Source organism: Antennarius striatus, chromosome 21 (assembly GCF_040054535.1).
Source record: "Antennarius striatus isolate MH-2024 chromosome 21, ASM4005453v1, whole genome shotgun sequence".
NCBI classification, from domain to species: Eukaryota; Metazoa; Chordata; class Actinopteri; order Lophiiformes; family Antennariidae; genus Antennarius; species Antennarius striatus.
The window spans coordinates 2,647,527-2,663,455 of record NC_090796.1 but is presented as its reverse complement, the minus strand read 5'-3'; the positions used below and the strand labels follow the sequence as shown (position 1 = coordinate 2,663,455).

Below are 15,929 nucleotides of genomic sequence, written 5' to 3'. Positions count from 1 at the left end.
TCACGTGACTACCAACTAAAAATCCGCAATGTAGTGAAACTGGGCATCTTGAAGTGAGGATAAGCGAGGGAATACTGAATTGCTGCTAGTTGGACTGCAGAGAGTAGCTGTTTGGACATTGTATTTCCTAAAATGACAGATATTTGCTCTTAGTTTGTTGAAAGTTAGGCCACCTGTCCCTGTAGGTGTGAAAATAAAATGACAAAACTAGAAGACAAAGACCGTGTTAGGTTCAGGCGCAGTGTGAAGTGTGTTCTTTGACCCATGGAGGAAAGAGAGGGATGTTGTCAGCCCGCTAACACCCTGAGTCTGAAATAGGTTTCTGATTTATCCTGTTAGCCCAGGTTAGCGCCACTGGCACTGTGGTCTGGAAATACCTCTGGCTTATCCTGACACACACACACACACACACACACACACACGCAGTGTGTGACGCACCTACTCCAAACTTTTTGACGTGAACACATTCAGTCTCAATTCATGTGGTTTTACAGAAACAGGAAGAAAAAAATGTCGTATTTGATGAAATGATTCTGGGATTTGTCGTGATTTGAGTCTCCCTCATACGCACTTTCAGAGAAAAACTGTGCCCCACACACACACACACACACACACACACACACACACACACACACACACACACACACACACACACACACACACACACACACACACACACACACTATCAGCAGTCTTATACTACTTGTAAGCACAGACTGTGTAAACACACTGCTCTGTACTTTCCATTCATTAATCCGATGCTGTTGGTAAAGATGTCTCACATCTCACACACACACCGGTGACGATAGCGTTTCAAACAAATCTCAAGTGGGGTGGGGGGTTGGGGGGGGGGTAATTGTTTTCCTTTCATAGCCAGCTTCCTGCTCCATTCAGCCCCTCCACCCATGTCAAGTGTGAAGGGAAAAGGAAGAGAGGAAAACAGGAGGAACCTGTGGCCCCATAAACAGGTCGCTGGTCCACCTAAACCAGTTTAAGTGGGACGGACTCACAAACCCAAACATCATCCATTCACATGTGTGCTCATTATTCACTGACAGGTCAACACCAACATGTTGTCTTCATGTCTTTGTCTTGACAGACTTTTTTCAGAGGAAAACGGTTCAATCAGATACGTGTCGTCTTTGTTATGAGTGTGAAGCTGGTGTGGAATTACGTTAAAATGACCAGCTCCTGCTTTCAAAGCTTCAGTAAAAAGTGATGTCCAATCAGTAAAACAGCGTCGTCCATCTCAGCTGCTTTTTCTCGTCTTTGCTGCTGTTGCTCTACCAGCAGATGTAATTTATCACAAGTTGCGATTTCTCGCGCTTCCACTCACACCAGGATAAATTGTCAATTTAGTAAAACGACATTCGTCGTCTGCTGCCTCTAGAGTGAAGGTGTGGTGATAAGTTCATCAATCCATCACTGATTCTTGCTGTAGGAGCAGAAAACTACGATCGTCCAGCTGTTATGTCTGGAACTATGTCCAGTTTGACGAGACGCTTATGAAAGGTCATCCGACACATTTAACACAGAGATTAAATCTGACCTTGTCTTTGTAGGGATTATCAGACGCTGTCACATCTACATTCTCTGTATTCATTTAAGTTTATTTGAGACACAAATTGAGCGCTAAGCCTCACGCTGTCCCTGTCCTGACTTCTCATTCATTCCCTTTAAAGGACCGGCGCTTTGGCTGCAGTCCCCCAAATAAGGGCAACATTTAGGCAAAAGACTCGTATAATATTTCCCCCGGCCTCCCGCCTGCTTCCTGTCTGTAGAGCAGACGTCTTTCATTTAACATGAGGCGTTGTCAGCATACGGGGTCACATTGAGAGCAATGTTACAGCAGTCAAATTAATTGTCAAATGAGTGTATTTATTATTTATATGTTTATTTGCTGTGTTACTGAAGCCTTTACATCTCATCTCTGGCATCAGTCACACGGTACACCATCCATGGGTGCTGCCTCTATCAACACTTGAATGAGGGTCAAGTATACGTTAAGCTTCCTTTGGTGGAACATTCCCAGGGAGTTCTGTAAAGAACCTGCATTTCAGCTTCACGACATTGGTCATGGGGAGTTCTGCTGCGATATGTCCAGGTCCTTGCTCACAGGTGTTGCTGTGTGATGGCATTAGTGATATTAACACGACGCAGTGGAAGGAGAGTGTCTGATGTTTTATTGTAGATTCAACCAGAAATGGATGGAAGTCAGGTGACTGGATGAATTTCAGATTAAGTATTTTATTGCTGATTACTATTATCATCACAAATATTCATTTCTGTCCTCATGTTGTGCTCTATGTGCTGGTTTAGCATCCCTGACCATTAATATCACAGCCTGAGGAAGAAGCCACTGCATTAAAAATGTTTTTCTTTTTTCTTTTTTTTTTTTAGTGATACTTAGATTTGAATGTCTCCTAATCAATAAAAGCATTTGACTGCGTCCTTGGATGAGTGATAGTGTACCTGAAGTAAACCCAGAGGCTTTCCTTTCTCTACATGAGAACTCACTAAAAGTTATCCTTGCTGATCCTTGCACATTTTTCAATCCGTAATCAATAATTCATCTCCTGTTTGCAGTCGTTCTGGTGTTATTGAGAAGTTGGAGGCGTTGGAGCTGGAGAATCCCGAGAAAATGGAGGTGGAGGAGTCCGAGAGGGGTGGAGCCAGACAGGGTCGCAGTGAGCACAGACGCTTCCAGAGAGAGGTAACGTGTGTGTGTGTGGGTGTGTGTGTGTGGGTGTGTACCTGCTCGTACCAACACCGCACAATTTACGATCAATATGGTAGGACTTATTAAGCAACCTCATCCTACCACCAACACACACATTCACACACACACACACACACACACGCACACACACACAGACTCTGTTCTATCTTTTCCCGTCACCCTAGCCCTTTTCCCTCCAGCTCTCCCTCATGCTGTCCTGTCTTTGTTTTACTTCAAGGTCAGAGGTCAGAAGTGTGACCTCTATTCCATTTCCAGTTTCCATTTTGTGGTGGGAATCCACTGGTGATTGTGGTTCCCACCCCCACCCCACTCTACCCCACCCCACCCATGCTTTTGCAACCCAATTTAAAAATGTGGAGATCACCACTTGGACATAGTCGGACACTACGAACGCTTCCATGAAGCTTCACGTTCATGTACAGAAGCAGACAATGGAGGCTGTTGGTGTGTGTTCTGTTGCGTACACACACACACACACACACACACACACACACACACACACACACACACACACACACACACACACACACACACTGCTGAATGATCAGCTGATCTTTGTGTTTCAACAGAACACACAGACTTCGTGTCAGCAATCGTTCAGTGTTACAGTGTAGAGTGTGGGTGACATTCAGACTCACCCTAACTAAATGACGTTCTCTAACTAATGTGGGTTTTCACTCAAATACAGTGGGTCCTTTGTTTATCGTGGAAGTTACGTTCTAAAAATAACCCGCCATGTGCGAAGTCCATGAAGTCGTCAGTTTTATATTCTACAATTATACAAGTTTCAAGGCTGTAAAATCTGTCACTACACACTTTATACACTTTCCTCAGACAGGCATGAACATGTTTTTTCTCTTGTTTAAACTGTCAAAGTTCAAACCTCAGTAAAAAAATCAATCCATTTTTATTATTATTATTATTATTATTAAGTATGGATGATGTTGGTCATGCTTTTTTCCCTCCTCACTGAACCACAAAGTTAAAACAGACTCCATCCTCATGATGGTCTTGTTGTGGACAGTTACAACCCTTTTTTCATCCTTGTTAAAACTTACAGCTGCTGTTGTTTTTATGTTACTTTCATCGTTCTCATTTTACGAACTGAAGATTCATTTATTCTGTAATGTCCTTCTTTTAGCATGTCCAAAAGTCCAACTTTTTGTGCGATAGTTAGCATCCTCCTCTGCCCTCTGGGTGTTACTGCAGGTGCCTTTGATTGTCCAGAACGTTTCACTCACAAATTGAAACGTTAGACATGAACTTTGTGTTTTTGTGTTTTATTTAAGGTTTATTTAGTAAGGATTCCTGTGTGTGTTTTTTAGGAGCAGAGACACGATGCGGGACAGGTTCTTGATTTCCCCTCCACCCTTCCACCTCTGAGGAGAGCCAAGTCTCTGGACAGAAGGACCACGGACTCCGTTATGACGGTGAGCGTCTCTCATCCTCCATTCCCAGGGTTCATTTCTACTGCGATGTCTGTGAGGTCACTTCTCCTCTTCATCACAGTGAGCTCGTCCTATTCAGTCGATAATAATGTGCATCTTTGGGAGAACATAATAGGATTATTGGAAGTGGCTTTGGGCAAGTCTGTGTAATAAAATTGTAAATAATGTATGGATATTTGTGTATTTAGCATGCAGTTTCCACTTCCTTTAGCTTAATTTTGCCTCTTGATATCTATCTTTATGCTGAAAGCTTGACTTTCTGGACATTGGATGGTGAGCACCCAGCAGTGTGCTGGTTAGCGTAGCTTTATCTTTGTTTGCCAACCTGAATGTTGGAGCCGCAGGTGGTCAAATGTAACACAAATGTTACCTGTTTCAAAAATATTTATTCACATAATAAATATCACAGTGACTGTACCTTGGTGTTAGATAGAATCTGTGGTGTCTACGGACACGTTGTTCTAACTGGTGTGAGATAACTAATGTTAGCTCAAGTAAGTCTAATGTTAGCTCCAGTAACGCTAATGTTAGCTCCAGTAACGCTAATGTTAGCTAAAGCAGTTCTATTGTTAGCTACAGTAACGCTAATGTTAGCTACAAAAACACTAATGTTATGTTAATGTTAGCTACAGCAGCCACTTTGCAGATCAGCTGTAAACTAACAGGGACGTCTGGAGAGGAAATCCTGAGCCAACAGCAGCTGATGATGATGATGATGCTGCTGCTGCTGATGATGATGATGATGATGATGAACAGAAGCTTATTCGTCTTGTGTTGATAGTAACCAGTAGTTGTACATTAACCGTCCTGTAGAGACCAGTGTGTCCCAGAATGCCTCTGGTCTCCCAGACAAAGCCTCCTCTGTTTGGCTAAGCTGTTTGATCCCGGGTCAGCGTCAGCGCCAGGCCTTCAGCTCAGGGGTCACGGAGGTCGTTAGGTTGTTGTTTGGGCTGAACGCTGTTAGGTAACAGAGTTTGGGGAGTTATCACCACCAAAGGTCTCGGTGGTCACCTCCCAGACGTTAGCTCTTTAGGTCTGTACTAAAAGAATAGAGTTCAGGTAAAAATAGTTTAATCCTGTTTCTCTTATTTCCACCCTGTTCTGACCTTTGACCTCTCTGTGAACTGATCATGTCATCCCTCTGAGATGGTACAGATTGCTCATCTCATTTGAAGTTCCTTGACAACCTGATGTCAGACTTTTATTTCTTTTATAGTTTAACACGTCTTTTCCAAATGTGTGTTTGGCCCTGGTGGCAGTGAAGGATTGTGGGTGTTGTAGGACAGACCCCAGGGCTGCGTGGGGCAGCACAGCCCCCCCTTTTCTCCTCTCCAGGTTAAACTCCTCATTTCCCACTATGTGTATTGATTGCACCCATTCAGTGCCATGTGTGTTAGCAGAGTGAAGTGTGTATGTGTGTGTGTGTGTGTGTGTCCGTCCATCACGACTTTCCACTGCTTCCTGAGGTCACTGTGCACATGTGTGTTTCCTTTTCCACTGTGTGTAATCACGGCAGACTGCAGCAGTGCTGATCACAGGCTGGCAGAAGTTGCCCCCTGACCCCTGATTCCCACCTTTGTCCTATCGTGGAATCCTTCGGTCGGGACAACTTCTGCCCCCCGCTGGCGGAGTGAGCATGCCATTTTCAACGGTTTGAGCAGACAGTCGCAGAATCATTTAAGGGTTCTTGTTTGGAATGAATTTGTGGTCTGTTTTTCCATTTTTAAGCTCATTACTGCTGCAGAACTTTGGAAAATCAAAGTGAGATGGTTTATATTTGGGTTTGATCGCTTCTGAGGTCATGAAGGTTGAGCTTTTCTTTGGTTTTTTGGGGGGTTTTTTTGCTTAATGTTTCACTTTGTTCTCCCCAGCCGGATTTGCTGAACTTCAAGAAAGGCTGGATGGTGAAACTGGATGAACAAGGACAGGTAAAGTACGAACTACTTTCATTTGGATGTTAAAAAATGGAGAATAAATTCTTCTTTTAGGGAGTGTATCGCCTACAGAGGTTGACAATGTGGTAAATTATGGGGTTTAAATTTTGTTCCTTCATTAAAATGTAGGATGTAGCCAAAAAGAAAACCATGCAATCTGTCCACACGGTGGACTCCTGGTGTCTTTAGTGTCCTGTGGCCTTCAGATTGCTGCGGTCAGACCTTGATCTTCATCTTCAGTGGACTTAACAGACAGGGTGGAGTCTGAAGGCTGCTCAACATCTGTGCGTGACAGAGTCCAGAGAGAAGACGTAGCAGCTGAGGGGCCGTTCAGTCTCCGACTGCGTCTTTGTTTCTTGTTACCTCAACATGCTCCGTGGACGTAAAAGACTGTTTCCACCCTTTGTATCGTCTAACTCTGCGTCCTCTTCCTGTCTGTGTTGCAGTGGAAGAAATACTGGTTTGTTTTGACGGATCACAGCCTGAGATACTACAAGGATTCCATTGCAGAGGAGGTGAGCTGATCTGTCCTCGACAGCGTTTCTCTAAACGGAGCGATTTTCACGTATGTCTTGCTTCGCCCGTTTCTCATTCATGTTTTCATTTCAGGCGTCAGACCTGGATGGTGAGATCGACCTGTCCACCTGCTGCAATGTCACCGAGTACCAGGCTCAACGCAACTATGGCTTCCAAATACATGTAAGACACTTCAGAGCAGGGCTCGAAATTGCGACAATTTTGGACGCATATGTGCCCAAATTTTTATCAGTGCGACTATTAAATATATTTGGGAGCACCAGTGCGGCTGGGGGAAAAAATCTGGTGAGACTTTTTTTTCCTCTTCTCTCTCCATGGAGCAGGGGTCACCAAATGGCGGACCGCGGTCCGGATCTGGACCGCGTGATGGTCCAGATCAAGGTGTGCACAGGTGTGCACAGGCACACCTTGTGTAGAAGTAAATGACTGTCAGGCCAGATGCCCCCTTCTCTCATGAAGAAAGTTCTATTTGCATTTTTCCCCTGAAAGAGCCAGTTTTTATTCATGCTTTCCTCTGCTTCAGTAAAAGAAATGTCTGTATTTTTTTTTTTTGCAAACCATAAATCCATGATGTATTTGTCGTGGTCAGTTGAACACTATAAAACTGCGAAAGTGGTTTGATAAATATTATTGCAGCACCAACTAATCAACGTGAGCAGCTCGTCCACCGCTGACGCAGTGGAAGTTTGTAAAGCACACAGAGTGTGTTTGATGATGCTTTTCAATGTTTAGACCCAGGAGGGGGTTCACACACTGTCAGCCATGACGGCCGGGATACGCAGGAACTGGATCCAGGCTGTCATGAAGAACGTCAGACCCTCCACTGCTCCTGATGTGGCGAGGTCAGTATGACCACATACACACACACACACACACACACACACACACACACACACATCTCAGCCATGGTGATAGATGATTGAACCTGGATGCTGTCTGATTGACGTACCAGATCAAGGCTCAGTTACTGGTCTGTCCTGTTTTGATCACACTGTAATCCAGCCGTGTTTTCCTCATGTATTTGTGATCAACAAGCAAAATCATCAATAACATGATAATGTAAAAAATAAACGATTAGTATATATGGGTCCCTTGTATATGTATATATCGTATGTGTATATTAATATGTGTTTAAACTAAATTTCACTTTCCAGACATGCAAGTTGCTTCAGCCAAAATAAAGTGAAAATAGTGGGACCAAATCAAAAAACAGGATGGTATTTCCCAACAACTGTCAATGCTAACACTTAGCTCGCCTCTCTTTTCACTGTGTTCTTAGCTTGACCGAGGATCACGGCTCCTTCTCTCCTTTCGAGGGTTTGGTCCGACCAGACGTGACTCAGGACTCTCCCTCCTCCGAGGCTTCGTCCGCAGAGAGAGAATCGGCTGCCAGCGTCACAAAGAGCCGAGCCCGTGAGCGCAGACGAGAAGGCCGCTCCAAGACCTTCGACTGGGCGGAGTTCAGACCCATCGCTCAGGCTCTGGCTCAGCAGCGGGCGCAAGAGGCCGAGAGCCTCCAGACCAACCTGGGAGAGCTGGAACGAAGTCAGAGGAGAGAGGAGAGGCGGAAGAGGTATGAGTTTGCGACCGGATCATCGCTGGAGAGTTCAGCCGGGAAAGGAGGGAGGACGGACGACGAGGTCGGAGATCGATTCGGACAAACGGACTCATCGGGTCCTACATCTTTGGAGAGGCAGCAGAGGGTGGAGGAGGTGATTGAACATCACTGGCAGCAGGTGGAGAAGACGCCCATACGAGAGGAGAGGAGGGTGCCTCTCCCCACATCAGTGCAGCCCAGAGAAACCGCAGAACTGGAGCAGCTGCTGGAGAGTTACAGACACGGGGTACGTCCACCGGTGTTCCTGCATGAGAACACCGGTGACACTGACACTGCATGAGACAAATTAAAATTGACCTGGCTTTCCCCAGTACAGATATTTTCCATAAAATTTCCAAAGTCTGCAAATTTTGAGAATAATTCAGCCACTGAATGTCACAGAAATCCACTCACATATTGTTATATTTAACAGCTGTATAGCTGATCAGCTTTTGAAGCTGATGGTGAGTTTTACATGTTCAAAAAGGTCAAAGTTGGCCCATTATTCCCAAACATGGGACCAGATGAATGATGGATATTTCCTCCTCTTCCGAAAAATCCTTTTTACACACAGACCTGTTTGTAGAGTAGATTAAACGGAGAGACAAACACAGTAAAGACAGTCTCCTGAAAACAACTTTAACTTCCTACTGGCTGTTAATGATGTTAATGTTAATGATGGGATGTTGGAACACCCTAAGTAATTCCCAACTCCTGTCCTTTTAAAAGCATTCCTTATAAATCATATCAGTATATTTGACATTTAAAAAGACGTTCAGACATTAAACGCGCGAGGTTATGTCTTTTTTACCTGCTGAGCTTTGAAATGTTCTCCCTGTTCATGCAGGTGGAGGACCTGAAGGCGCAGTTGGAGAGCTGTCACCAGCAGCTCCTCGACTCCAACAAGCACAAGCAGGAACTGGAGCTTCAGCTGAAAACGGCTTTGGAGAGAGAGCAGGACATCCGGGTGGGGTACATCTCTCCGGTAAGTTCTGAGTCTGTGTTGGCTGAGCAGCCAGACTGAGAAATCAGTTGTAGATTTCCTGTGTGTATCGTCGGCTGAGCCAGATTCTCTCTTCCAACATTGTAACATTCTCTGCATGATTTATTTTATTTTAAGAAAAAAATCAAACCAACTGACATTAAAACAACAAAACGGCTAAGGATATGTGCCTTTGCATGAGCATGTCAAAAAACATTTGGTATCTGTTACTTCATTGGCTTCTACTAGTTAATCCTCCGTCTGTGTCGAAGGTCTGAACTGGATCTGAATTCATGTCGTCCTTACTTCCGTGTTTTATTTTGTAGCAGTGGACTCCAGTTTTGCGTTTTGCTGGTGTGACTTTCCAAAGATTCAATTCAGTCCAAGAAGGGATTTCAAACCAGGGATAATTTCTTTAATTTGTAACTCCGTCTGTGTTTAATTTGTATTTAACACATTTATGCAATATTTCAATGTCTGAATTTTTTTTGCATGGATTTTAGAGGATGCATTCATTGTTTTAACACCTAAGTAAGGTGACAACCCATCTGTCTCATTCACATATAGATCTAAATATGGAATATACCAAGTATTTTAAGATTTATTATTGAGATAAAGACACTTTTTTGTTGGAGCACTTTTGCCCTTTTCAGATTAATAGGTTTTTTTTCATTTTAAGTTCCTTTTTGAAGTTGTTTGACTTACTCGTTTTGAGGTTATAGACAGGGTGATAAATGTTCCAGATATCCTCCATCATCATCGGTTCCCTCTCAAAATGTTTGCCTCAACATGTATGAGTAACACTCTCTCGGCTTGTTTCCTAATTATTTGCATGGATGTCAGATTCTCATCTTCTAATAACTGCTATACAGACCATCCATTTGTTACACTGTTAACCAATACTGCATATACCTACATGTATAATGGCATAAATGTGTGAATGTATTTCTGTGGCTGTGGATGGATTTACCAGCGTGAGGCTGAACGATTATTTTAAGAGAGGATTGTGTTTGTGTGTGGCTCAGTTTAAGTCAAACTCTGCTGCAAGATTCCCAATAATAGGTGTAGATGTCGCAGTTTTCCCCGTTACGTCTTGTTTGTGGAGCACAAACGTGACTTGGAATGCCTTATGCCAAAGAGTGTGAAAAATATCTGTTAACCTGATAATTCACCATCTCTGCCCAGAAAAGAATTTTGTGAGCTTGGACCAGAGAACCTCAGAAATGTTTGTCGGACCTGATATGCCTTCCGTCTCTGAGTAAACTATCTGAAACTAATATAGCATTACTCAACTCTTCATGAAGTAACTTATTAACTATTTAATGTGCATGTTCTATCATGAAAACTAACCCTAGCAATTTAATCGCTTTCCTTTGCCATAAACGTAAACTTTTGAAAACTAAGAGAATGTTAAACTTTTGAGTGATTGATAAACATTTGGATTATCATACTACAAAGCTAAGTTTAATGTGATTTTTATTAAAAATACATGATGAAATTAGAGTGAAATGATTGGTGATTAAGGCTTAAAGTTGTTGACAAGCTTTTTGTCTCCCCTGCTGTGTGTTAACCAAATGTCTGATCCCCTTTTCTAAGCTGGAGAACCCTTTGGGTCTGGAGGCTGATGTGACGCCCCAGATGAAGAGGCCTGAACTGGTTAGTTCTCAAGCACAGAGTTTAACAAAGAAGTACCAGGAGACTAAAGAGCTCCTGAAGCTGCAAGAGCTGAAAAAACGCAATATGCAGGCACAGCTTGGCCTCTCCCTTTCTCACATCAAGGAAACTTACTTTTCGGAACCCCAAAAACTTTCCATCCTGGATGATCCTCCCTTTGAACCTGTCCAAAAAACAGTTAGTTTCTTGCTCCAAGACAGCGCAGAGGCGATTCAAGAACTTGAGGACCTGATAGCTGATAAACCTCTGACCCTTACGGAGCTGGCTAAATTGTTAAGATCCCATAGTTGCAATAAAGAGACCGCAGAAAAGAAACAACTTCAGAGACTTTTTGAAACATGGCAGTGCCAGCAGGAGATGGAAAATGAAACGTTGAAAAAGAGTTTGGCCAGGGCGGGGGAAAGCATTCGTGAATATGAATCCCGTCTTTTAACCATGGAGGATTTGGTGGGAAAAGTCCAGAAGCAAAGTTTTGAAGGCATTAAAAGCCCCTATGGTCCCCTCTCAGAAATCAAAAACCACTCTGAGGCGTTCGACACCACGATCGGGATACTCTCTCAGAGGATCGAACTTCTAACAGGTGAAAACGAGGCACTGAAACAGCGATGTCAGGAAATAGTGAACCAGCTGACTGAGGCTGACCGAGAAATAGATCGACTGAAAGCTGAGCTGATCGGTCAGCAGGGCGGCAAACAGCATCATTTAGTCGTGGAAGAGCTGAAAAGACTGAAGGCCGATCTTGCTGAAAACCAAGCAAACGCAATAGACAGGGAATATTATGAACGGGAGCTGAATGAGAAATCCTTGAGGCTTCATGAGGCTCTGGTTACGTTGGAGGAACTTGGCAATACCCTGAAGGACACTGAGAAGAAGCTGCAGCTGAAAGAGGCCACGCTGAAAGGGCTGGGCTTTCAAGCAGGTTTCGAGGACGAGGAGATCCACCCAGAGAAAGAGCAACATAAAAAACTACTTGAAGCCTCACAAGCAAAGTTCCTTGAGATGGAGGCGAAGCTTCAGTCTGCAGAGCGGCGATGTTTGGAACTAGAAGCCAGGAACAGTGAACTAGTCGCACTGAGCCAAGAATCGGAGCGGGTCAGTCGGGAGGCACTGAGAGAAGCAGAAAGCAAAATAGAAATTCCACAAGAGGAGTTAGAAATGAAGAAGGACGGAGTAGAAAAGTTAGTGAGTGAGTGTGTCGAGGCAGGAGAGACGCAAGTTGAAGATAAAGGATTAAAAGAGCAAGTAGTAGAAGAGATAGAGATGAGGTCTAAGGCAATGCATCAGGTTTTAGAGATGTTGGGGACGGTAGATGTTAATGTAGATAACATGTTAAGTCGATTAAAAAAACGTTTATTTAGTTCTTGTGAAGAAGAGACTCTCAGTTTGAGTCAGGAAGACATGAGGTTGGTAATAGAGGGAGAGTTCTGGAGTCAGATGTTAGACACGTCCGAAACAACGGCGGTGGATAGTCGACACGTCCACGGACGAGGTTTAGTCAGACAGATGATGACACGACAACAATCAATGCTATTAATCAGAAGGATGTGTGCACAAGCCAAGGATGACAGTCTAGAACCAGTTTTTACGCGCATGTACGAATGGCTCGATGATGAAGCGTTAGCTCTGGTTCATCAGGAGTTAACCGAGACACTGGAAGCAAAGTCAGATGTTTTGAACCAGATCGCGACTGCTGTGAAGTTTGCCGACGATGACCAGCCCCTATCTTTGGCCGTAGAGAGCTTTAATCTTAGTCTAGGCCAGAGACTGTCATCGGATTATCTGCTCGACGCCCTCACAGAGGCCTGCACGTCGTATGTGTACGTCAGGCTCCGGGTCCATCATGAAACGCAACGAAAGCTGGCAGAAGGTCGGGTTTGTGCTTTGGCTTGTGGAGATTGTCCTAAACTGAGAGATTCTGTCGGATACCTCGAGTCAAAACTGGCCGATGTTCAGAGACGGATATCTGAGCCACAGACTGCCTTTCAGACTGAAGGAGAGGCCGTTCACTCGTCGAGTAGAGACGGCGAGCTGCATGACGTTATGGCCAAGCACAGGAAAGAACTACAGGAGGTGAAAGATGGCTACGAGCAGGAAGCTGAAAGGCTAAGACAGGAAGTCATCCAGGCCGGCGAGACGCTGCGTCTCCACGCAGAAGAAAACGCGAAAGAGATCGACTCGCTGACCATCCGCATGGAGAACCTGAAGAAGAAACATGAGTTGGAGAGGACCGACCTCACGGAGCGCTTCGATCAGGAAATGGAAGAGCTGAGGAACATGGTGGGTCCGGGAAGCCCAGACCGGGGGCAGAGAGACGGGGACGCGCCGCCGAACCTCGCCTGGGCCCAAACGTCCACCTTGAAGGAGCGCATTCAGGAACTGGTGACCCAAGTTTCATTCATGACCCAAGAGATGAGACGGCGTGAAGAGCAGGGAGACGCGACGACGCTACGGCTGAAATACGAGAGAGACCTGGAGAACCTGAAGGTGGAGGCGCTCAGTCTACTTTCCGTCGTCCATCTGTGATGCCTTGTGTTCCTTTTGTGACAATCCCAGATCCCCCTTCCCTTCCCCCCCAAACCCGACTCCCTTTCCTAACCCTCCATGTCCAACTCTCTCTGTTCTCTCAGATCTTCTGAGTTGCATGAAAACTAACCTGGTTTAGGTTGTGATCCATGATGCTGTGGTCTTTTTCTACTGTTGTTACTTCTTCACGTGAGTTGTGTGTCTGGATTAATAATCTTGATCATCAGCCTCTCCTCTGAAACGAGTTCCGGTTCCTCTGGTCGTAGCTCAACATGCTAATGCAATCAATCAGCTCTGCTGCTTTTTATGTTGTTAAGGGGAAATAGTTGACCCTTAACAATACTTAAGTAAATAAGTAGGTTCATTAATATTGACACTCACTTATTTTCCCGTTTATCATTTAAAATCATTTTCACCACGAGGTAGTTTATACGGATCTCCACTATTTGCTGTTAAATTCTACTTCCTACTTTATGCCATCAGTCATTTGAACTGGACGTTTACTTACTAGAGGTATCTGCCCAGGTTTGGTGTTTTCTCTGCTGGACACTGAATTATAGTATATTCTGCACTGTAAGGCGCTCTGGATTATAAGGCACACTGTCGTTTTTTTGTTTTTTTTTAAAGGCTTTTAGGTGCGGAAAACATTGTACTGTCAGGTCGTTGGCACCACAGACAGTATGAGTCATAGCCGCAGGGCTAGCATGTCAATCAGAGGTGGCAATAAAATGAAGTACACTCACAGGCAGCGTGAACAAAATATTCAAATGGACAAAAGACGTGTTAGTCGATACCTTAACAGTATCGAGTCCTGACACCAAGTAGTTGGAGTTTGTTTTTGCTGATAAAAGCTTCCAGGAAAAAGCCGTTAAATAAAAGTGAGTCACATTTGTCTGTGTGCGTAAACCTGTCAGTATTACTCATTATAATAAACAGACCAGGCTGTGGACACTTCAAGGCCCTGGCCTTTACTTTTGGTAAAGAATAACCCCACATGAACACTTGAAGGCAGCAGTTAACTCTTTATTGCACATCTTTCAAACACGTTTCAGCGGCAGGTCTGTCAGATCTTTTACAAATCAAAACGTAACTGCGTCTCCAAACGTACCGATCTGAAAGTCTTCTCTACGTTCTGTTTTCTGCTGGATCGCACCAGAATGCAGTTCAGTGAGCTGACAGATCAGTTTACTGATATTCCTCTCAGGTTCCTGCTATTGATACAGACATCAGAATATTTTTTACCATCCAAGACTGAGAGAGTGGTTGTTGCTGTTTCAGCATTTTGTTTCCTTTACAAACAGGATGCTGGAGTGTTAAACTGTGTTAATGTTCAGTCAGCTAACAGAGTTTGGTAATGGCTCCACCCCCCACCCCCCCTCCGTGACTAAGGATGTATTTATATGAGATTCATCGTCTGACGTTCTTCTATATAAAGCTCTGATGTCACAGCAGGAGACTTCCCAGCCGCTCACGGTGGGTTCCTGGATCTCAGTTCTCAGGGGGTTTGAGCCATGTGAAAACACGCCATAGGGTGAGGTGTGGACATTTATCAGCCGTGCCTCTGATCCTCATCATCATCGTCATCATCATCATTAGCTTACCAGCTAAACGTTCATGCTGTCACAGATTTGATCCACAGTCCAGACAATATTCTAGACCAGGAGCTCCGGTATGGAGCAGGATTTGAAGGCAGCATTCTCGTTCTGACCCTCCTGTAATTACCTCTACGTTCCTTCTGTGTACCACGTGTCCCATCACTTCTCTTAACCCCTATGTACTCACACAGACTTGCCTGTGACTAACAGACTTTAATCTGCGAGCTGTTTTTGCTGGAAACAGATAACGACGACCTGTCTTGCATGGCTGAGGGTTTCCCTGTTCAGCATAAGGAGAACCTTTTTGGTCCGTGTCCGGCCGGCTTTTGGACTCACAGCCGCTCTGTGTTTTCCTGTCCCCTCAGGCCACCTGTGAGCGGGGCTTCGCTGCTATGGAGGAGTCCCATCAGAAGGTGATCGATGAGCTGCAGAGGAAACACCAGAGAGAGCTGGAGAACCTGCACGAGGAGAAAGAGCGACTGCTGGCAGAGGAGACAGCAGCGACTATTGCTGGTAAATCAAGTCCTGCATCGAGCAGCTGTAGACCCAACAGAAGGAAGTTTGTTAGAAAACACAAACCTGCTCTGGTTCTAATTCACAAGAAATACTTGATTTAGCTCTTTTTTATTGTTAAAACTGTGGGGGTTTATTTATGTCTCATTTTTTAGCAATCGAAGCGATGAAAAACGCCCACCGGACGGAGTTGGAGAAGGAGCTGGAGAAAGCTCGCAAGACCAACAGCAACACAGAGAACGCAGATATCGAGGAGATCCGGAGACAACACGAGTAAGTTGTCCTCTGCATCAGGACCGCAATAAGTCCTCAAAGCAGGACGGATGCAGAATATTTTCCTCCATCAGAAACATTTAGTAGCTGTAGACGCTTCTAATCGCTGTATA

At 44.5% G+C, this 15,929-nt stretch overlaps 1 protein-coding gene across 3 annotated transcripts in view; it reads left to right on the top strand.

Moving 5' to 3' along the window:
- The window catches only part of mprip (myosin phosphatase Rho interacting protein), a 35,970-nt gene that overhangs the window by 15,578 nt on the left and 4,463 nt on the right, over positions 1-15,929 (top strand). The window contains exons 8-18 of one of the 3 annotated variants that reach the window (XM_068304778.1): positions 2,587-2,713; positions 4,066-4,170; positions 6,060-6,116; positions 6,569-6,637; positions 6,732-6,821; positions 7,392-7,501; positions 7,939-8,503; positions 9,104-9,241; positions 10,835-13,396; positions 15,396-15,543; positions 15,699-15,816. In XM_068304778.1, the coding sequence (XP_068160879.1) occupies positions 2,587-2,713; positions 4,066-4,170; positions 6,060-6,116; positions 6,569-6,637; positions 6,732-6,821; positions 7,392-7,501; positions 7,939-8,503; positions 9,104-9,241; positions 10,835-13,396; positions 15,396-15,543; positions 15,699-15,816 (4,089 nt within the window). The remainder of the gene's footprint in view (positions 1-2,586; positions 2,714-4,065; positions 4,171-6,059; positions 6,117-6,568; positions 6,638-6,731; positions 6,822-7,391; positions 7,502-7,938; positions 8,504-9,103; positions 9,242-10,834; positions 13,397-15,395; positions 15,544-15,698; positions 15,817-15,929) is intronic. The other 2 variants (XM_068304779.1, XM_068304780.1) reach the window with 2 other exon arrangements.